Source organism: Passer montanus, unplaced genomic scaffold (genome assembly GCF_014805655.1).
Source record: "Passer montanus isolate IOZ18808 unplaced genomic scaffold, ASM1480565v1 scaffold2, whole genome shotgun sequence".
NCBI classification, from domain to species: domain Eukaryota; kingdom Metazoa; phylum Chordata; class Aves; order Passeriformes; family Passeridae; genus Passer; species Passer montanus.
In genome coordinates this window covers 18,560,978-18,584,068 of record NW_024366591.1, presented here as the reverse complement: position 1 = coordinate 18,584,068, position 23,091 = coordinate 18,560,978, and the positions used below count along the sequence as shown (strand labels likewise).

General features: G+C 41.2%; 1 protein-coding gene across 2 annotated transcripts; it reads right to left on the bottom strand.

Moving 5' to 3' along the window:
- Nucleotides 1-1,491: 1,491 nt before the first annotated feature.
- Nucleotides 1,492-22,542, bottom strand: TMEM242 (transmembrane protein 242). Of its 2 annotated transcripts, none has more exons than XM_039707422.1 (4): nucleotides 22,354-22,538; nucleotides 20,479-20,579; nucleotides 15,700-15,837; nucleotides 1,492-2,704 (listed from the first exon to the last, which is right to left on the bottom strand). In XM_039707422.1, the coding sequence occupies exons 1-4, from the start codon at nucleotides 22,487-22,489 to the stop codon at nucleotides 2,606-2,608; spliced, it is 474 nt and encodes a 157-aa protein (XP_039563356.1). In that variant the 5' UTR covers nucleotides 22,490-22,538; the 3' UTR covers nucleotides 1,492-2,605. The 2 variants fall into 2 exon arrangements, with proteins under 2 accessions (XP_039563356.1, XP_039563357.1); XM_039707423.1 differs by having other exon boundaries at nucleotides 2,566-2,704; nucleotides 15,689-15,837; nucleotides 22,354-22,542.
- Nucleotides 22,543-23,091: the final 549 nt, after the last annotated feature.

Below are 23,091 nucleotides of genomic sequence, written 5' to 3'. Positions count from 1 at the left end.
TAAATAAAAGAAAGCAATTGAGGGGGACACTGACCCACTAACTTTTTTTTCACCAATGTCTACTTCTAGTATTTAACTTTTGAAAATTGTTAGCTTTTTTTAGTGTCTATTTTCTGTCTATTGTTGTTTTTTGCCTAATTTTATTTCCTCAGTTTCAATAACTACATACACTATGGTATCTAGCAGCTATTGGTATACTAAGTTCTTTTCCCTCTATTTGTTCAACTTTTTGTTGTGGTTTCCAGTAATTCTTTGACAATTAGTTTCACAGAAAGAAAAAATGACCCATCACAAAACCAGCAGAATGTTCACCGAGTGAAGAGAGCTGCACAGTGCAGTAACAAATATCCAAGATCTCCCGTGTTTTTCATGTCAGCTGAGACTTGATTTATGCTTGCACTCTTCTACACAAACCCTTATCTAGAGAAAATCCATTTCCAGCCAAAAGCACAGAATAAAGTTTGGAATACGACAAGCTACAAATTCCTCTCTCTTTGAAACATGTTTAACGTTCAGCCTTACACCTCAACGTGGATTTATGTTATCATCTGTACTTGCCCTGTAAGCGTGATTCTGTTTTAAAGATTTGTCTGTGTATTTCACCGTTAGCATTTTTTGAAGAGCATCATCTGCTCTTCAAAGCTGTGTCCTTGTTACTGGGTACCCCCAGATTTAATTCATCTGATCTGTCATATAGATTTTTTTTAATAATACAGTTGCACTAATCCAGTGGCTAACCATTTCCAGAAGGGAGAGTTCTCTTGTGCCAAGACCCACACCTACCTAAGCCTCAGAGCTCTGAAGTCCAGAAGACCACTCATTTTCCTTCTGAGTTTCTCCTGAACTGTGTACACGTGCAGTCACTGTGCTGCTGGGGGTAAGCAAGGGTAGGACAGCTCTCTCCAAAGGCAGCCAGCAGGCAGGACAGATCCCATGCTTTGTACAATTCCAGGGACAGCCACCCACTTCAGGACAGAGCAAGCCACCCTCTGGCCAGCCTTGCTCCACTGAACATGCAAGGCACTTTGAACGACTGATTTAGGTGAGCTACTTAACCCAGATAAAGATGACCCAAATCCCACCTTAGAATCTAAAAGTAATCCTAAGGACATCATGCAGTTTGCATTTATTTAGTCCACTTCAGTATCTGACCAGCTATAATGACACAGCTGCTTGTTAAACTTCTTAAGTCAGCACTAATATCCTCAAATGTAGCCAAAACAGGTATCACCACTCACATGAAACTAACAAAAATATAAAAACAGTACAATTTTTAACGTGTGTATGACGGCAGTATTCACCACAAAATATTTAATATTGAATTACAAGCATCAAGCTCTGGAAAAGATGTCAACTCTTACACTTTAATTGCTTAAAGGTATTATTTTAGTGTCATGTTTCATAGGAAAACTATATTTCTCCATTATTCATCTGACAGTTAAAGCTTTTTTATGTTCTTTCCTAGGAATATAAACACTTAAATCACAAAAGACAAGTTTTAAAAGGACTTTATTAAATCTGACAACTGACTAACTGGACTTCGTGCAATTAATAAGAAAATCTGATAACTGAGTAACAAAAGACAGTTCACTGGTGGCACTTTTTTTTATTTCTGCAGTTCTACATATCTTCAGTTCTGCAAACACAACATTTGAGGAAGACATTACCCTTTCTAGTTTACTCCCACACTTCATGAAATTACTGCAGTGTTGAAAATGTCACATTGCTTCTCCTGTTGGAAGAGCCACAGAAATGACTGGGACACACAAAATTAGTCCTGCCCATACGCTTTCTTAGCTGAAAACATGTGCGTAGGACTGACTGGGTGTCTCACTATTTTATATCTCTTTCACTTACTATTTCAATTGAAATACAAATATAGTAGAGACATTTATACACACAATCAGATTCATTATTGTGGGATCCAATTTTAAAAAGTTAATACTGAGAAAACAGTGAACTTTGTAGAGATCTCTTCTGATGTTCTGCAGAGGAGCTCATAGGTCATGACTTGCATATTGGGTTTTAAACTTACTCTTCAGACATATAAAAATGATTTAGATACTTTCTCTGTTGCAAATTCAAATATGTCCTTTATTTTTGAAGAGTGTACTATATGCTTTACCCTCAGGCTCAGCAAGAGATCTGTTATGATTGACTTGATGGTTATATTCCTAACAGAACAAGTCACTGAAAGTACTGTTCTTGTTTCCTAGAGAAATTTAATAAAATTCTTCTTGAAACGCAGGATGGGACAGGAGTTTACTGGGATTATATTAATACATTTACTAATCAAGATTAATTTCTTCTCTAAGTCTTCGAAAAAGTCTTTTTTCCAGATGAATCCAGCTTATCTTGGAGGGTTCATTTTCTCATGAATCAACTAAACCAAACATGCTGAAAAGTACAGTATAAATTGGTTTGGGTTGGTTTGGTTTGAAATCCCTTCCTCCTGCATGTTAACTGGCATTCCCAGATTCAGTCCACTCAGTCAGTAACTTGCTCAATCCGAGTCTTCATTGTTTTTCCAGAGGGAACACTTCTGCTGCTTCCACTCCACTCCTGTTCTTGCTGGAAGAGGTATCTCCAAATGGCTCTGTGTCTTTCACTTGGATTTAAGTAAGTTTTCCCATTCAACACTGGATTCACTATTTTTAGGAATTGCTGGAAAGATTGACTGCATCTTACTTTGGAATTCTTTCATCTATAAAAGAGATTTTAAAATAAAATCAGTTAACTGCTACTAAGGAACAAATAAAGTAACACCATGTACCCCAGGCTTATCCCACAAAACAATCTGTGTGAGGTAAAGAATAAGTAAAAAGCTTTTAAAATAATAGAAAACTAGGACTTCCCCCTGATTATGTTAGTTCAATTAACAAAGTGAAAAAAAGCATTAAGGGACCCACAACAATCACCTCTTCTAATGCACCACACTGGGGTGCCTCATTTGGAGTGCTTGCCCGAATGAACCACTGCTGTTACATGCATTATTATACACACACACACACTTAAAATATTTTTGTTTGGAGGAAAATTACCTCCATGGAATGTGCCCCTATTTTGACTACAGTGCCTTTTTCTACACTAGTAATGGATGAAAGGCCCAGTAGTCTGTTCAAGGATTTTAAAACAAGAGCTAAAGAACAATGCTGTTCAGCTCTGACAGCTTAGGTTTATCCCACCATGTGGATAAAGGTGACAAAACAAAGTCTCATTCACACGTATAGAATAGTAGGACAGAAAACAAGATTCATAACAGTATATGGGATGAAGCTTTTCTTTCACTGCTGTTAAAATTCTGTGGAAGAGGAAGTATTTCTACATTATATAGATATGATATTTATAATTTATATTTATGCTAAGAATTTTATCACCAATATCTGATTCAACAGTCCTGGAATGCCAGAACCAAACATTCATTTAAATAAAAATCACTTCTATCAGAATATTTAGACTTAGTGAGCTTCTTTCTTCCAGGAGTTTTACATTTATTTTTACATATAAAATGTATTTTTAAAGGATAGGCATGGAAAAACCAGATCAGTGAAAATCCTGTTACACAAACAGCAGGATGTACAAGGGGAAGTTTTGGACTGCTATTTTTAGGAAGCTCTATGGCAGAATCTATGACATTCACACAGAGAAGACAGGATGTGGTATTCAAGCACTAGATGCAATGACCTCTTGAAGAGCAAATGCAGTCTCAGGCAATATGTCCCACAGAGAGGTTCCAGGAAATCTAAATATTCCAAACAGCCACACAGGCATCTACTCTCAGATGCCTATGTTTTGTGTGTTATAGGTCATCAGTATTTATACAAATACCTCTGGGTTGTTTTCTCTTCAAGTCCTTCTGTGTATGAATAATTCTGACAAAGAATTGGTACTTCTTTGCAGACATGCTACTGGAATACAATTATTTAAGTTACAGCTGATACAAAGAATGAAACCATTCACAAATAAATTACCAGTAAGACAGTAGCTAACTATGATGGATTAAAGCCTTTCAGAACCCTAGTTTTTGTGTAATAATACCTGGGTACTGCTAATCAAATAAAAATATATGTTATATAAAGTAGGAGGAAAAGTCAGAGCCAAATTATCCTTTTCTCTTTTTCCTGATTTTGTTCCTAAGTAAAACTACTTCACTCTCTGTTTTATATTTCATTCTGATTAGATAGTTGTTTTGATTAAGTATTCCTTCTTGGTTTTTAAAGATCTTGGCTATCACCCACAATTGTTCCTAAACTAACATTTTTGCTTCTCATTTCAAACTGAGCAGCTCTCATAGACAGCTAATGTTTCCAAGAATAATAAACACCAGTATCAGAGCTGACGCAGAGGAACAGCCCAAATTACATTAAACAATTGCTGCCAATTCAATACAAGTATTTACAGTAGGAAATGTTTTAGGAGCTTTGGCTTAGCTGTTTTTTCCAGTCCTATGTAATTAAGTTATCCCAGCTCGCTGATGGGCAGAAAGCATTCAATTTACTTAACATTTTTTGCTTCCTAAAGAGTGATTTAACTCTTCTACTCTTTCATCTCACTCTAAGTATTATCTGGGTGTTTGGAACACAGGAATGGTCAAATACTAAACTCATGTAAAATGCTGTGGCTTTGTTGATATAACCAAAGATAAAACACTCAGCACCAGCTAATGATCTGGTGCAATGTGGATTTTCTGGCTGCTGCTAAACGCAGACTTAAATTTCCCTTAGTGATAAATTTAAATGATGCAGTCAGAAGCTCTAGAAGACACCTCTCTTACCACACTGAAGATGCAAAAAACCAAAGGGAAACTGAAAGTAATTGTATAAAGCCTCCAAAAAGAAGATGATGGGTGGAGCAACTCAGAAATCTGCAGTGATTCCATTCTGACAACCACCTCATAATTATTAACATGCCAAACCCTAAATCTTGAATGCAAGAAGCAGTCTTGTCTGGGAAATAAAACACTACAACTTGGTTCTGAAAGAAAAGAAGGTATTTATTTAGACAGCACTGAAACACTGCTAGCAGCTGCAGATTTAAGAATATTAGATAGATTTCTGTCCCCTCAGAACATTAATTTATGTTCTGCAGGTAAAAGCAACTAATTTCCTGGAAAAGCAATTTTTCCTTAACACATGGATCAGATCTGAAATATTCAATGTCTTTCTTTTGCTTTTAAGACTCCCTGAGAAATTTCCTCAACCTTGTCTTCTCAGACTTTGATGCTTATTTGTAAAACCACTTTGAAAGTGATGCCAGACTCAGTGTCTCATTTGCCACTTCCTCTCCCACCTGCCCTTTCCCACAAGCCCGCTCTGCACAAAAAGAGTTTTTCATTGCAATTCACAACTTTGACCATGTTTATGTTTTTCCACAGATTTTCCTCCTTTGTGACTCCTGGGCATTGATCTATTTCAATAAATTGCGATGCCATGCTGATCACTACTGTGCATTGTATTCTCAGTACCACTTCAGGCTGTCAGCTCTTTCTCAGTGTAACACTTCAGGCTGTCAGCTCTTTAAGAAGGACATTTTCTGCAGTGACTGGCGTGGGCCTCATTAATACCTGACTTCACAGCAAGTCTAAAACGGGGCCAATTTCTTCCTGGTACAAATGTCACAGCTACTAACTCTTACTAGAAGTTTTCATTTCTATAGCCCTTAAAAGATACTGCACCTGATTATTTCTCTCCACAACAGTTTTTGAGCTCTCACTAGTAAGACATTAAGCAACTTAATTAGTACCAGTCACGGACTCCTATTTCCCCCCTCTCATTCCAGTCCAATGTTTCATTAGGGCTTTGATCTGGACCTCCAAGGTACATTCCCCTTTCCTGTTCCACTAATAACATCAGCTGCCGAGTTTCTTCCTTCATTTACACATTTGTACTTGGTGCTCTCCCAAATGTACTTCCAAATCCCAGTCACTGTCTTCCCTGAACTCAGCATTCCTCTAAAACTCACTTATCTTAAACCATGGAGAAAGCTTTCAAAGAGAACTATTCTCTGATGTCACAGAACTGGTGGATACCCTCATAACCATGAAAATCACATCCTTAACTTCCTGTCCTTTCTCTCCCACTGACAATGTGCGCCTGCTTACAAACCATTCTAATACCCCATTTTAGGCTGTAACTTCTTAATGGATGAACTTTATGATCTTAGAGGTCTTTTCCAGTCTAAATGATTCTGACTCTTTCAGTCAGAGACATGGAATTCAGTCTTCTGGGCCTTGACTGATCAAACTCTATCTAATATATTTTTACAATTAGAACTAAATTTGGCCTCCAGAGTAACTCACACTGGCTTCCAGGTTGTTCTTGCTTGCATTTAGTTGACACTGTCATACTAGGCCCATTGCAACTTCAAGGTATCCTTGCACTGAAAGTAAAATTTGTCCACTGAACATTCAAGTTAGTCCTTCAGCAAACTGGGCTTACCAGTACCCAGTCCTCTGGCAGTGTGGTGAGATTCTTGTGAAGATGATTAATCAGCTTTATGTTCTATTAATACTGAACACTTGAGGGGTGAGAACTGGGACCTTGTCTTTACTTGCTTTAACTCTTGGGACAAACACACTTCTTGATGAGGGAAATGCTGCAATTAGGAATCTGTCTTGCCCTGCCTTTTCTTTTCAGCAGACGTGCTGTGCAACAGGAGGGGTCTCTTCTCTCCTCTCCTCCTTTCCTGGAAATCTCCTCCCGTATTTCCTCCAGATTCCACAATACTCATGGCAGTGGTCTCAAATCAAAAGGCTTTAATTTAATTACAAGAGGTAATGTGCTACGTACTAAGCACTGGAATGTTTTGCATAACTCACTGCAACGGCTGCCTCTTCATTACTGTCAGCCACACTGGCACTGGGGTACTCAGTTCAACTGTGGTAATTCCTCCAATTAATAGTGCAGTAAACCAAGCACTAAAAGCTGAATGTTACCTCCTCCTGCTGCCTTCAGTACCACAGGCCACTCTCAACTGCTGCTCCTGAACCTACTGGTACATGAACAATTTGTAACACATTTCTTAACATTCCAGCATGCTCCATTCCTGCAGGCCACCCTCTGAAGTGAATTCCACTCATGTGAATTTTATTTTTTTGTCATAGATATTACAGAGTTTTATGCTGTTTTTTCTTGCCAAATAAATTACAGTAACTGTTCTACCTCTGTCAGGCTTCTTTCTAAAAGGGTATCATCTACCTTACTGCATTAAATAATCTGTAATAGCTACAGATCACTGTTATTTTCTTATCTTAACCTAATGATCCTGCCTCAGATGGCAAAAATATGGGGACCTAAAAGCATCTTCCATTTAATAATCTCTTTTTAATGTACATCGTTGACAGAATGTCACACAAAAATTGGGATAGCACTATTACTGAGAGCACTTACATGGCCGTTCATATTAAAATGAATGGAAGAGGGGCTAAAAGAGTCTATTTCATTCCTAGAATGAAAGTTTTACGAAGAAACGTTCTCTTTAATGTCTGACATTCATAATAGGCCAACGCAGACTCCAGGAATTATTAGTTTCCTATTTTAGTACTCGTATCAGTAAGAACTGCTTACATTAGCTTCCAAGTGAAATGAGGTTAGATGCCCTGAACTGGAATATCAAGTGGCAGCAGAATGCACTATGTACATGCCCTCAGTTCTCCTCAGCCACCATCCATTTCACAAGGCATGAAGATGAGGCAGGCTGCCCTGGATTTAAAAGCATCAGTGAGGATTGCTCTTGCCACCTTTTCCCAAATCTTAAAATGATTGCTGTTGCCCTTGTTAGCAAATGATTACCAAGGGCCACATACAGAAATAGCAAGTTATTTGTAGAAAATGACAAGTGCTGAGCCCTTGCAGTACTGGAGGAGCAGAGCAGCCAGCCTGGCAGCTCAAGGTGATTGTCCTTCTCTTAGCATAAAACGGGGCACTCACTGAGGGTCACTCTGTGCCAGCTCTGGAATAACATGTTAAATAGAGCTCTGGTTCACATTCCTACATCTTGCACTTCACTGGAAAAGGCATCATGAACGTTTGGATTATGAAGAACTACAAGTCTATGAAAATGGCCCTGAGGGTATCAATCCTGGCAATAAACAACCTAATATTTCCGATGTACTCTCATAGCACCCTGCTCAGCACCACTTTGCTAATTCCAGCATTTCAGGATTACACAGAGAAAAGCAGCAGCAGAATTGTGTTAAACCATCTGGAGAAGTCAGGAGTTCACACTATCCCCATCTCACGGAGCCTTACACACGTGCCTAACCTTGAGCACCCTCTGTGAAATCAGAGGGCTATTTACAGTGCCCAAAATTAAACAAACACATAAACACATCTTCCCACAAATTTATCTCTATAAATCCTGTGTAAGTGGGTAAAACATGTCCTGTGTTTTTTAGAAGAAAAACAACATGAAGATAACCTAAGTGAACTTTACAGGGAGAGGGGGAGAGGACCTTTATTGTTTAGAGTGAAGCTGCCACAGCTCCCAAACAATTTTAAGTATGTAGTAGCCTCCCACAGCTACTCCATATTCTGTCTTGAATTACTGGCAAACTACAGAGAACTGTCAAGTCACAGGGGTCAGGCTGCCTCTTATTGGGTCACATGAACACATGATAAAACACATGAAATACTTTCCTCACATTACTTTTCTATGAGTGCAGAAGATATGTTCCTCATTCATAAATGGGAAGAGAGCTGATCTACATCACAAACATGTTCTACAAGCCTCCCTTTGCTTTAATTTCTGTGACTTCGATCACCAAGTGGGAAGAAGATGCTATTCCAGAAAAAAAGCCTAAACAAAGTAAAACTGTTCTGGGTTAAGGCTAGATTATTTCGGATTTAACAAAAAGGGAAAAAAAAGGACACGGTTAGCTAATTATAATTATGTTCAATTATTTTATTCACAGAGACAGTAATTTTGTAAACTGGATTCTGAAAAATAAGAAGGAATTTCCTTAGGCTCAGAAATACAGGAGTGTTCGTTTCACTTTTATACATTCCCATGTTGGTATTTCAGAAATAAATGTGAAACACTTCGATTTTTGTAGTATAAGGTGTCCTAAACTAAAGGCTTTTGTGCCATGCAGAAAAATGGAATGTGGCTATCACTGAAGAATGTGCCATTTATTTCTGCAGAATCTTACTTTCAAATCTGAGTGCCTGGAAAGGACATCCACGTGATTAGTCTATTATGGTGTATTAGTCATTGCCCCTTAGTCACCCTGGGCAATTTGAAAAATTAGTCTTGAAATAATTTTAAATTTAAAGTAGTTTAATATCCAAATTTATAAAGCTAGCTGGTTAATGGACCAAAAATCTCAGGATGAGTGCCCCAACCCTATAAACACTTCTGTGCTGTAATCTGGATTTCTGAATTAAATTCAAAAATATGAATTGTCTGCTGAACAACCTGAGTAATTTTTTTCCCTTGGTATGTCCAGGAATTAATTATATATATCATCCCCAGGTGAGATTCAAGGCAGGGGAAAGGGCCACCAAAAACCCCAAACTCTTCAGTGAGGCTTCAGTTTCATCACCTTGACAGGGGCTGAATTCCAAGCAGGAAGCTGTCAGAGGCAGTGTGACATGCAGAGGCAGGCAGGGACAGCCAGATGCCACCAGGCAAGCAGGGGTCTCATCCCACAGCCATGGCCACACACCACACAACACACAGGATGATGCCATGGAACAAGATGTAGCATGAGTAACTCAACCTGTCAGAGAAGCCTGGATTCAGGTTCTACCCCTACGTGCACAGTTTGCAGCTACACGGGGCCAACACGGGGATCAACCCTCTCATCCAGGTAGGGTGACACAGAGGCATTTCAGACCACAGGCTTCCCAAAGGGCTGGTGGCAGCCAACAGCTGCGAGATTCTCCCAGGACACAACAGTGAAACTCCTCAAGACAGCCACAGTCACAGCCTTTCCATTTCTTGAAATACTCTCTTACAGCTGGCCCTATTCATAAAGCAGATTGTAGCAGCTCTGCAGTACAAAATTATGATCTTAATCCTTGAATAAGCACGCTGCCTTATCAAGTAAACAGTGAACTCACTGGTTTCATTCTTTTTCCTTCTTGAATAAAATACTAGCAGCACATACATGTGGAGTCAAGTCTTGTCCAAACCAATTAGGCAATATAAGCAGCAGAGAAAAATCCAGTATAAACAGGAGGAGGAAGTGCTAACTTGTACTAGTACTCCATCTTCCTTCTAAGAGCTTGAGTTTAAATAGGCATTGAGTGAATAAAAGAGCATTTAAAAAATGGCAGATTTGATTTCTATAGAAAGATGTGATCATGAAATAGCAAGGAAAAGGAAAGTTTCTATTATGCTATCAGATACAAGCACAACAAAGAACAGAAATTTCATAAATAATATTTTTGTGAGGATTAAATACAACAATAATTAAAAACTTATAACAAAATATTTAGGAATTACTCTACAACGACCCTAATTATTTTAGGAGGTATGGTGCTTTTATACCAACATTTACTCATTTATGAAATAGAACAAAAATTTCAGCCACTGCAATATGCGTACACTGGGATTTATAAACCTTAGTACAATTTACAGATGCCATATTTGAAGACTATGCCTCCATGCTCTCATCTTCTGTTTTAAATTAATCCATCCTTAAAGCCAACACTCCTTTGTATTTATACTGTGCCTATGACTATACTTTCACAAAATTATAACGAGTGTCTCTCAACATAAGCAGGGGGATGTTATTTTTATGCTTAGAAGGGTGATTCAGAGGTTAGATTTTTTATGGAGAAAAGCAATTCACTTAGGAAATGTTCTTACCATCAAAGCCACAACAAGCATATATTCTCTGCATTGCTTTTAATTGTTTTAGATGTCTCTTTATGGCCATGCAATTGTTTTAGACTCTTAATATTTTAAAGGTTAAGATCAATGAAAAACAAGATATTTCATTAGGAGACACCATAAAAGTGATAAACTAATATTTTATATTAGTCACAAATTGCTAAGCAATTCTTCTATATTTCCACAGAAAAATGTTTCCAGCTTTCCACAGAACAGCAACAGTCAGAATCAAACAAACCTACACATGAATCATCCCAACCCTTTTCCTATGGGACAGAGAATGCTTTTATTTTTGAGGAAATTAAACCTAATTTATTGAGGACATGAAGAACAAGAGGGCTTTAAAAGCATATTTTATCTTGTTTGTTAATTGTTGTACACTTCAGTCTACAAAGGCTGAGGGCATTGTTCTGCTTTTAAAAGAAGGTTCATAATTGCTGGCAGCTTAAAAAAAAGAAAAAGGAACATCAGACATTAGTAGGTATGTTTTAGTATCTGCCAAGTACTCTACAGCTGTGAGTTTAATTTAAAGGAAAGGTTTACAACTCCAAAGTTAACTTCTAAAGAATTGTAGAAAACTTCTAGAAAATTGTCACCTGCTGTAGGTGACCCTGCCTTGGCACACGGATTGGACTACATGATCTCCAGTGGTCCCTAGTTATTCTGTGATTCTATGACACTAAAATTTTTCCCAGTAATAAAAAGATGTGGTAGATCATAACACTAGCAGAATAGGTAAATAAAAAAGAAAAAAGCTAAATTTTGGAAACTTCAATGAAAATACTTGTTTAGTTCAACTGTAACAATGGCATGTTTAAGACATTTTGAATATTTTACTTTTAAAAATTTTTACTGTGTAAAATGTAATTTATTATTTAACTGAAAATTTTAAATTTCATTTAACAGCTCATATGCAGAATGTTGAAATAAGATGTTTCAACTACTATTCAATTTTAAGATAAACCAGAAATGATAAATTGGCCAAACCCAACCTTATTTTCAAAATTTCTTTCAACACTTCTGTGTTTTGCACCAGCAAACAGCCATCCCACTGCACCAGGAGTGGTCAACTACATGCTTTGGATGTTGCAAGCTCAAAACCAGTAAGGTAATGCCATGGAAGATAATACCACCATGTGGAAGTTGTTCAGTAGCAAATAAACTTGATGGAAACAATGGTGTAGTTTTATTTCAAGCCAGACTTATTTCAAGCTTGGGTTTAACATAGCATGTGTCTTTCCACATGGTCAGGTGCCTCAGAGAGGAAGGCTGCAGGTACATCCAGGTTCAGATCAGGAGTGCTCTTTGGAAGCCAATCTCCCAGTTGCCCAATCTCCCTGGGCATGAATCTGTGTAACTACTGCAGTCTCAAAATGCACGACCAGCAGTTTCTGAGAGTGACACAAATCTCAAGAAGCATTCTAGCAGTGCAAGTAACATAGTCCAACTGCCAGCAGGCATTCAAGCCATGGGGCAAGGCCAGGGTCAGTCCAAATTCTGAAAATTCCTGGAATGGCTGTAGATATCAGGTCCTTAGCCTGATAATGTCTCACTGCCCTAGTGCTGCTGGTCGATAATACTCACTAATACAGAAAGTTTCTATGCTCAGAGACAATCAAAGGTGGTACAAATTTAAATATTTTCCTGAGCAATTGCAAGAAGCAAGTTTAAAAAGTCTGATTATCACTGACACCTGATTATTTTCTGCAAGAATTACAATATAAAAGTATATAAGCACTATCTCCTAGGCTCTAAAAAAAGATTTCTTTTATGCTTTTATAACTTAAACCATTATCTAACTAAGTCCTCATTGAACCATCACTTCTTCAGTTATAATAAGAGTTGAGGGGGACTTAGTAGCATTTATAACTTATCAGCCTGTCACCAGATTACAGCAGCAGTAACTGCAATCAGGGAATGTTAACAACCTAACCTGAGACAGCGTAAAATCCTTTATATTCCTTACCAAGGCATAAAGATCACTTACTTACTCTCACCCCTGGGTTTTGATGCTGGCATAAAAGCAGCGGACTGTAAAGCTATAGGGAACCACCTTTAACAATAAAGCCATTTAAGAGCTGGAAGCAGGCCTGTCACAGCTCTGTTTTAAGAACTCATGAACTACAAAGATTAAATAAAAATCTAGAATCACCAAATCTGGTGCATCACCTCAGTGCCTGGAAGGAACAGCAACTGGCTTCTAGGACAAACACAGGCTGTCTCAGAAGGTGTGAGGATGAGGCATCCTGAACTGTGGCTTCAGTTTCCTTCCACAACACAAACTCCTGAGCAGCCATGCCTCTAACACAGATTAATTACAACTCATCGAGGAACTATCACTTTGCTCTTGTCATTTCATCTCTGACTTTGAAAGCAATGGCAAGATAATTTAAACAGCAACAAAGCTTAGGATAATACATATTTTATCAATGACTCACTGTCCCATCAATAATTCACACTGACAGGAAACATGTGTCCCACCATGAGAAGCATTTTGCCAGAGATGGCCAGTTCGGCCGCTCTGCTGGGCTGTGTGGGGCAGCACGGCTCGGCAGTGCAGCACGGCTGGCCTGAAGCCCGGCTGCCCGTGGGACACAGCGGCGCTCCCGGGATCAGCGATGAGCCGGCCCGCGGCGCTGCCGCTGCAGCTCCGGCCCGCGCCACCGGGGGTCGCTGCGGGGCAGCGGCGGCGCCCGGCCCCGGGGGAGCCGCGGGAACGGGGCAGGAACGCAGACCTCAGAGGGCAGGAACACAGACCCCCAGAGGGCAGGAACCGAGACCCCCCCAGAGGGCAGGAACGGAGACCCCAGAGGGCAGGAACTGAGACCCCCCCAGAGGGCAGGAATGCAGACCCCAAAGGGCAGGAGCACAGACCCCCAGAGGGCAGGAACGCAGACCCCAGAAGGCAGGAACGCAGACCCCCCCAGAGGGCAGGAACAGAGACCCCAGAGGGCAGGAACAGAGACCCCAGAGGGCAGGAACGCAGACCCCAAAGGGCAGGAACGCAGACCCCCAGAGGGCAGGAACGCAGACCCCAAAGGGCAGGAACGCAGACCCCCAGAGGGCAGGAACGCAGACCCCAGAGGGCAGGAAGGCAGACCCCAGAACCCAAACGAGATTGGGGCGCAGCAGCGCCCGCCTGGCTCAGTTCTGCCCTCCAGGTGTGCGGGAGAGGCTCGCCACCGCTTCCTGCCGGGCCGAGCCGCTCACAAGGCATTCCCAGCCGTGGCACAAGGATCAGGGCCACCCAGTGACACCCACTGCACATCCCACTGCCCTCATGGCGGGGCGCGGCTGCCGTGGGCAGCGTTCAAAGCACACAAAGCACCGAGCACATCTTGCACTGCACTGCTCCAAGCTCAGTGACCAGCTCTGCTCCCCTTCTCCGGCCCAGCCAGGCCTGCCCCGGTGTGCTGCGGGCCGGCCGGGACTGGAAATGCCCCATGGCCTCCCTGGCCACGCCAATCCTGCGTCAAGATCTGCTGGCTCTTACTCCTTTTGGTGTGACTTCTTCAACCCATGACGTCTCATTTTCCATTGAGGTTTCTCATACTTTACTCTTTCAGATGACTCGAGCCATTAAACACTTAACAATTCAGTCTTACTTGGAACTCCCCTTCAAACCCTGCAAGTGAAAGTCAAGTCCTTTATTCACCAAGATCCCACAGGAACTCTGCAAAGGATTTGAGAGAGCGCTGGAGCAGAGGTACTCCTACATTCTTTATTCACCAAGATCCCACTTAAGAGAGTCACAGGAACTCTGCAAAGGATTTGAGAGAGCGCTGGAGCAGAGGTACTCCTACATGCAAATGAAGCATCCTTCTTGTTTGCTCAATGAAACACCTGCACTGCTTACAATCAGAATTTTACTATCTTTCACAATTTAATACTGAGAAACAATAGTAGTACCATCTTTCTCCTTTATATATGCTTTGCTGAATATATAAGTAATTGCCACATAAGGTAAAGGAAGTCTATTCATTCCTAGTTCTAAAGAGGATGCAAACAGCTCTCCCAAACATAGCTGCAGGGGACTCTTTAAAAGTGATGGCTCATTACTATGGGGCAAACAAAAATGTTCACATGAACTTTAGTGTTCACATTCAACACTGTGAAATACTGGAACATAATGAATTTACTGAAAATTGCTGTAGCTGGTATCCTGGCATGTACAAATGCTTCCCGAGCTTCTTTGTCTTGACACATATCAAGGACCACCATTCTAATGCACAGGATACTGACTCTTCTGTCCCCTTGCTGCTTCTAGAAAGCAAGCTGGCTCCCTTTCAGTTTTTCTTACATCCTCTGTGCCCTGATGCAAAAAATAGAACTTGGACAAATAACTGTATTGCTCTAAAAATAGGATTATGGGGGTAGCCTTCAGTTCGATAAGCAAAGTTAGCAGCTACTATTTTAGTCTCTTATTTAGAACACTGGCTCTTTTGTGAGGTAACTGAAACATCTGTGCAAATAAACAGAAAGCAGGACAAAACTGTTCCTCCCCCTAAACTGTCTCCTCCCACAGCATGCCATTTTTTGCAGATGTAAGAACACCTTCCGTGTTTGCATACATTCTGGTTAGTCATTCTACAGGTGGTGAATGAAGGTGCAATTCTTAGCAGTAATATAGAGATGCCATCACAAGATGCATTACCCAAGGAAAAATATGGAGTTGAGGGGATCATACTTGCTACTCACACTGTGCACATGTTTGCATACATTCTGGTTAATCATTCTACAGGTGTAATTCTTATGTAACATAATGAAGGTGTAATTCTTAGGCTGAAGTAGTATAGAGATGCCATCCCACGATGCATTACCAAGGAAAAATATGGAGTTGAGGGGATCATACTTGCTACTCACACTGTGCACGCCCAGAGCCTTCCAGATGGCAAAACTCAGCAATCCAACCCCGCACCATGCATAGAGTGAGCCCCAGCCTAGGGCTCGTAAGGCCAGTGATGAACCACTCTCTGGTAGTGCAGCTGTGGCAGTAATTCCCTAGAGCCAAAGATAAAAAAGTTCATGACAAAGTGAACAATAATTGGGAAAAAAAAACAACCAAAAATAAAAACAAACCAAAAAAGTTAGTGATTTAGATTTTTTCCTGACCTGTCAGTTGCACTAGTGTGGCCACGGAAAATCTTATGGCTGCCAGCACACCTCAAGAGCCAGGAAAGGGGCTTTTCCTATCAGGAAAAGACTTCACAGGTGCCAGCTGGGGATGACTTTCATTGCCCAGAAATACGAGTCAGTCAGTTGTTCCATGGGCACAAGAATCCAACACTCAGCTATCTCACCAGTCAAAACACAAAACTGAATCTAAACCAGTCACAAGCTTCTATGCCAGTGACATCTGAACATAATCACTGCATATCATTGATTCTGGTGCTTTTTCATGGGGGGCAACTGATGGCCTTATAGGTCTTTATCTGCACTTCTGGAACCTGCAAGAACATGAGCAGCTTTCATCTGGACACAGAAAGGGTATTGCAGTGACCCAGGGACTAATTTAAGAGGGCTACAACTCTGAAGAAGCTCTGCAAACTATTAGGAAAAGTTTTGTAAAAGCAAATAACAACATTGAACCCACTTCCCTGCAGAGTTCACCAAGCAACAACACTGAAAATGCTGAGTGGTCTCCACACTCCTCATTTTTGTCAGAAGACACCTACAAGAGTAGGTGGCTTTAAGACACTGCTGCCATAGAAGTTTGCCATGAGACGTGCCCTGAAAACACGAGTACCTTGAAAATGCTGTCACTTGGAAAAGCCACCTCAGGCCAAGAATGCAGCCTTGGCCATGACTGGGTCTCAACCATAAGGAAGCCTCTCCGTCACAGCACATAAATGGACACTGCAGCTTCCAGGGGCACCAGGCACCTGCTGGGTGCCATCAATGCATGTGCAGCCCACAGTCCCTGCTAGCCAGCTGCTCTCACTCACAGTGCCCACCATACTGCACCTATCTGGTACAGCAAAGCTTCAACCTGGGCAGCCACAGCAGCAGTGACACAGACAGAATTCTCCTGCTCACTGGGGCAACTGCCATTCAGAGGACTTCTTCCCCCTCCGAGGGATCACTGTTCAATTGTTCACATGCAAACACAGATTTCAGAGGGTAATTGCTAAAGATTGGCATTGATGGTCCTTACACAACTCAACAGTTCTACTTAACTGGATATCTTGGAAAAAAACAACTAAGTATTGTTCAGGGGTAACATAAATGAGATTGCACACATAAAATTATAAAAAAACCCTTCATTTATGATCTAAAATACTGAAAAGCAAAATTAACTTGTGGAAGGATCAAAAACATTTTTCTCTAAAATATGCCAAATAACTGTTCTTTCTTTCTCATGACAAAAAGTGGGGGGAAATATTTTGTATTCTTGCTTTTAAAAGCTTTAAATTTTTAACTTCTTTTTAAATGCTTCTCTTTTTTCTTTGATACAATTAAACATACTTAATGTCTACCACTATGGTCAAATAGCACCAGTAGTTTTTCTCCTCTTGGCTTTGTATTTATTGAAATGTTAACATGATCCTTAGACAATCCTCAGCACTGCACTCTCCCCTGGAATTCAGCTGTAGGCATAGCTACCCAAGGACAAGCAGGAATTTGGAAAGGGCACAAGCCAAATGTATCTTGACCCTTACTTATTCCAATTTGGAGATCCCAAAGTGGAAGCTGTTAACAAAAACAATGCTCTGCAAGCAAACATGCACAAACAGCAGAGATCTCTAGTCACACTGTAATATCAGGTCCTATTATCTCCTTACCACAAATAATGAACTATTATAACTCCTTCAGTAGAGACTGCTCTGAGTGTTGAAATGCTGATTACTTTTGACATTTTTCCTGCTTCCATAGTCTAACCATATATAACAACACTGAGAAAAAATGGTCCCATTTAGAAGATGGGAAATGAATGGACAAAAATATCCTCTACACAGAATCTGTAAATAGGAGTCATTATCTGTGAAAACTACTGGCAAAAACCCCAACCAACTACTATTTAAATGCTTGATTGTCCCAGAAAAATAGTGGTAAATGGAAACGACTGATCTGGTTTTACTGACTGCAGCCAGACAGGGCTCAGTCACAGGCTGATTCCTCAGGGTACTTAAGTACACAGATAAGGGTTTCTGAACAGGACAGCTGGTTAAATGATTATCAGATACGGTGTTCAGAGCATCAAGAAAGTTGATTAATGAAATGTTAAAAAAATCAAAAAGGACAATGGTAGCATGGAAGAAAAAGATGACACCAACAAAAAAAAATTAAGAGAATTGAATTTTATTCACTAACCTGTGTTCAAATTCTTCTCACAACTACTCCTATGTATTTTGAAAAAAACCCATTCTTTTATTTAAAAAATGAGCTTTTAAACAATATTGAGTATTTCCAAAAATACACCAAAAAAAACTTTGGCAGAATTAACAGATTTGTTTTCCAAAGATTTGTTTTCCAAATATATGCTGCTTTTTTCATTTTGTTGGTTGCTGTTGTTTTGTTTTCCTCTGGAACATATAAACAGGAAGTGGGAGAAGGAAAAAAATCATTGCTTTTTTATTCAGACACAGGCCTTGATTGTGTAACTGCCCCTTTGTGTGCAGAGTGTGTCTAAAAGGAAGCAGTGCCTAAAATAAAGTGTGGTCAACTGCTTTGGTTGATTGTATTCAGTGTGTTCACTCTTTTGTGTGACCTAATCCACTGTGAAATTAAACACCTGGATAAATGCTGGTAAAACTGGACACTTCTCAAAAGGAGGCTGCTGCAGCTGAGCATTTAAGTTTAACAAAAAAACCCCATCAATTAACCAGGATCATATCAGCAACCCATATCACCAATGGCACATGTATTGGTGGCTTCGCTGGAACAGGAATAAAATGCCAGAAACTTAAGGCTGGCAGAATTAATTCTTTCAACACCAGTGCTGGCTGATGTTGGCTTAAAGTACCTTTCAAACTATGGCCTCACCTTAACAAGGATAAAAATAATATTCAGGCATTAAACATCTAAAAAAGGTGAAATCTTCTGTAGTTATTATTATACAGGATGTATTATTAAAAGTTACTTGCAGTAAGTAACCATAAATTTAAGTAAGAATGCTAAGGCAAAACCTCATTGGTACCTCAGAGCGCTTCTACAGAGAGCTAAGCCATTCTCAAAGTCTAGTCCTTCCTTTTTAAAACTGCTCACTGACAAGTACCTTAACAAAAAAGTATCTTTGTACACTCTGGAGTACTGAAGTCAAGGGGCCCATGAAATCATAGATTTTTTTCTAGCAAACTGTTGTAATTCCTTTGCACAAATAGCAAAGATACAGTTTTCAGCAAAGATCAAAATCATATAGATCACTTGATGACATTTCTAGCATATATATTCTCAGATGTCAATGCAATGTCACTCTTGATAAATTTCACTCTGATAACAGAACAGCTCAGGCACCAGGAATATATGCAAGCTGGAAAAATACAGTGCTCAAGAGAACAGAAGACGGTAAAAAAGGAGACAATTTCTTTATTGCGATGTATTTCCACAGCTTGTGAAATAACTTCTCATGAATTTTTCTATTTTGTCTATTTCAAAAAAGAAACTCATGCTTATCGTTTCTGTAAAGGCAATGGATGAGTTATGACACAGCAGCCTACAGAGGAAAGCAGGAAAGCAAATGAAGGCTCTCGTGCTCTTTGACCAGAAAGGGAGATTACGAGTGATCAGGAATGAAGGTTCTTAGATAAAGTACAATGGAAGAATTTTTTTTCTCTTGATATGCATTGAATTAACTTGATGTGTTATTGAATCATCGCTTTTAAAATAAACAAAATTGATCAGTTCTTAATTCCCTAAGAGCATCTGTAATACATGTTGCATTTTAAAAGCTTGGTGGAGATGAGACTGATCAATTTTAAGGGCCTATTTTTTACACTTTTGGCAATAACAAAGCATTAGTGAGGAAAAAAGCGTCCTTCAATTAAACATGCTGTGTTTCAAGCTAACACACCAACATGGTGTAATTGCCAGCTCTGCTTTGCAGTTCTTTTCTTCAGAATGCACAACTTGGTCCAGTTAGTAATTGCCTGAGCTCAGATTCATTTTGGCCATGAGATCTCACAGTCCCACAGTACTCACTCTCATCCTTCTCTTTACACAGTGAGATGGGAGTGGAGAGCTTTAATTTGACTAAATGACCCCACTTACACATTCCACAGCTTACAGACCTTCTACCTCCTCATTCCCATCCTTACTGCAGTCACCTCACTTCCAGACTCACTGCAGCACTATGAGACTGCTTGGTGAACTGGATCCCTGAGGTGATGCAGGCTCATGTCTAAGGTGTTCTCACATCAGATAATTAAAAGAGATCAGTAACTGTATTTTACTAACCAGAAGTATGATTCCAGCAAACAGTGTACACATTACATATTTTAGCTAATCTCAAGTACTAAAGTATTTAGCAGGGCCAACTCTGAAAAGATTTTTAAATTAATCCTATGCCTGTACTGAATTCAATTAAATCTGGTGCTCTTATCATCAACTCCGCCAAGTTCCACGTATACCAGCATGTCTATAAAGCATTCAATGCATTCTTATTTCCTGTGCATCACTACTGGAAAACGGCTTAAAAGAACAAACCTTATTGAACCAGTCTGGGTTCTTCTTTTTTGTCATTGCAAGTGTAGTGCCAAAACCTGCTATCATTCCTGCTGTAGCAACAGTACCTAGAAAAATTCCACCTGCCGAGAAAAGTTGAAAAATAAAAATCAAGACTTTGTTACTTAAGGAGAAGAAAAAAAACCTACCTGTTTAGAAAATAAAATCTGAAAATGTAAGATCTGTTAGCACATGCTGAAGTGAAAGGCCCAGTTGTCTACATTTTTTATGCTAGCTCAGTACGACAAAATAGCAAGACAAAGAATTAGTTCTGTGAAACAGACATTTTGAAAATAATGGCATGTGTATGTATTTTCAAGCCACACAAAAATTCAAATCCCAGGATGCTTTTTTTTGCAGTACTTTGACAATCCACTCATTCCAGAGCCAGCCTACTAAAATCATCTTGTTCTACGGTGATGCCTCACCCTTCCCTAAATGGGAACTGTAATTGGTTTTTTTGCATCACTTCTGATTTCAAATGGCCACCACCAGTTTCTCTGAAGACCATTACATAAGCAACACTTGTTCTTCAGCTTTATGTTTTAATGCTCTATTTAAAAAATTAAAAATAACTGAATTATTTTCATTTATAAAAGAAAGAAAATTACACTAGCAAAAGCTATCCCAAGAAAGAAAGCATGCCTTGCTTTTCAGTGCTTCCAGTGTTTCAAAAGTCACTTGAGGTACCCTTGATCCTTTCTAGCTCTTGCACCAAAGGCACATGTAGCCACACCTGCCCACTTTTAAGAAAAAAATTTGTTATTAAGATTCACTGCACTTTAGAAACCAACCTGAATCATATTAAAATTTAAACATTTCAGGGGGTTACACATTCTTCCTTTGCAGGTATTGATACCCATTCTGTTTCCCCTTTCCTAACACCAGTTAGGTAATTTCAAAATGGTCTGAATAGGAAATAGGCAAAAATACAGCTAAGTTAGGTCTCACTTTTAAAAAAGCTATTGATCTGATTACTGTGATGAGGAAGTTTTTTGTACTCGTGTCAGTGAAATCTGTAAGGTGCCTCCTCTGCCCGGAAGCACAAAGACTTCGCACCTCGGCCAAATGATGCAGTCCACTAAGTTTTACATTTCCAGGTCAGGTAGCCAACACTTCCCCAATTTCAGACACAATAATTGGCGGAGGTACGTCCATCCCCTGGACGGGTCTGCCCGGGAGAAGCCCCGGGCTCATCCCGGCGCTGGGATGAGCCCCGGCCTCCGTTCCGCCGGGGGGCGCGGGGAGACCGAGCAGACACCGGGAGCAGCCCGGAGTTAGGGATAACAATGACAATATAACACAAACGTAAAGCCGCACAGCGCCGCCAGCCCGCCGCCTGCGGAGACCCTGGCTCTGCCCTGGCCGCGGTTCTCCCGGCTCGGATCCAGCCCGGGACACCGGCTCCTTCCCTTAGGGAATCCGCAGCGCTGCCTGGAGCCCGCAGGAGCCGCCTCTCCCCAGTGCTCCTGCCCCTGGGGCCCGGCAGCGCGGAGCCCTCAGGGCTGAGCTCCGGGCCGGGCAGCAGCGGCTCCGCTCGCCGCCCGTCCCGCCCGCCTGCGCGCCGGGCCCGCGGCGCCGGGGCAGCGCGGCTCAAGGGCGAGCGGCACCGCCGCTCCAAGGGCGAGGGGAAGGGCGGCCGGCGCTGCAGGGGCTTCCTCGCTGTGCCCAGAAGCCGCGGCGAGGCCGTTCCCAAACGTCTCTCCTTTTCCTCAGGGGCGGGAGAGAGGGACAAGACCTGCGGCTGCGGCAAGGGGAGCACGGCTGGGGACGGTCCCAGGCCTGCCGCACACGCTGCTGCTCGTCCCTGACGCGTGCAGGGGGAGGAGGAGGACAGGAGAGGAAGGATGTCTGCACCTTTGATCAAGAAGAGCTTGTCCTGGGATGCCGCAGAGCTCCCAGCCCCCCGGGGCAGGGACAGCCCGCGCCCGGGGTCCAGCGGCGCTGCGGCCGCAGCCCCCTCATGGGCGGCCCCGCCGGCAGCCGCCCCCATGCCCAGGGCACGGCAGGAGGAGGAGGAGGCGGCTGCAACCCGGAAGGAAAGGGAGCTGGGCTGGCACACGCAGCCGCCTCGCCTCCCGCTTCCCCTGCGCGGCCGCGCCGCCGGCCGGGACCCAGCGGCATCGCGGGCCGAGCCGCCGCCCTGGCAGGAGCCTCCTGGCCGCGGGGCGCGTCCAGCATCCCGAGAGCCCAAATCGCGCAGAAGTTGTCAAAGCCTCTTTTAAATCGAGTCTTTTTTAGCACACTCATAAGGGTTTTGATTTTGGGTTGTTTTTTTTTTTTTTTTTTTTTTTTTTTTTGGTTTTTTTTTTGTTTTTTTTTAGAATATTGAGATCCCATTTATCCTGTTGCAAGAAGTCCTACAGCATAATTATAGGCTAGCCTATATAGCCATTGCTTACACTGGAACCATTCCAAATTCAGTTATCTTTCAGGAAGCACATGACCTTATCACCTTACTCTTCACCCACTTACAGACCATTCACACATATGTTAAAAAGAACAAGTGTCAGGCAAAGTACTAGGGACATTTTCCACCTGATAATGATGAAAAAATATTTATATTCTTTGCTTTCCTTTTTTTTTTGTTTTGTT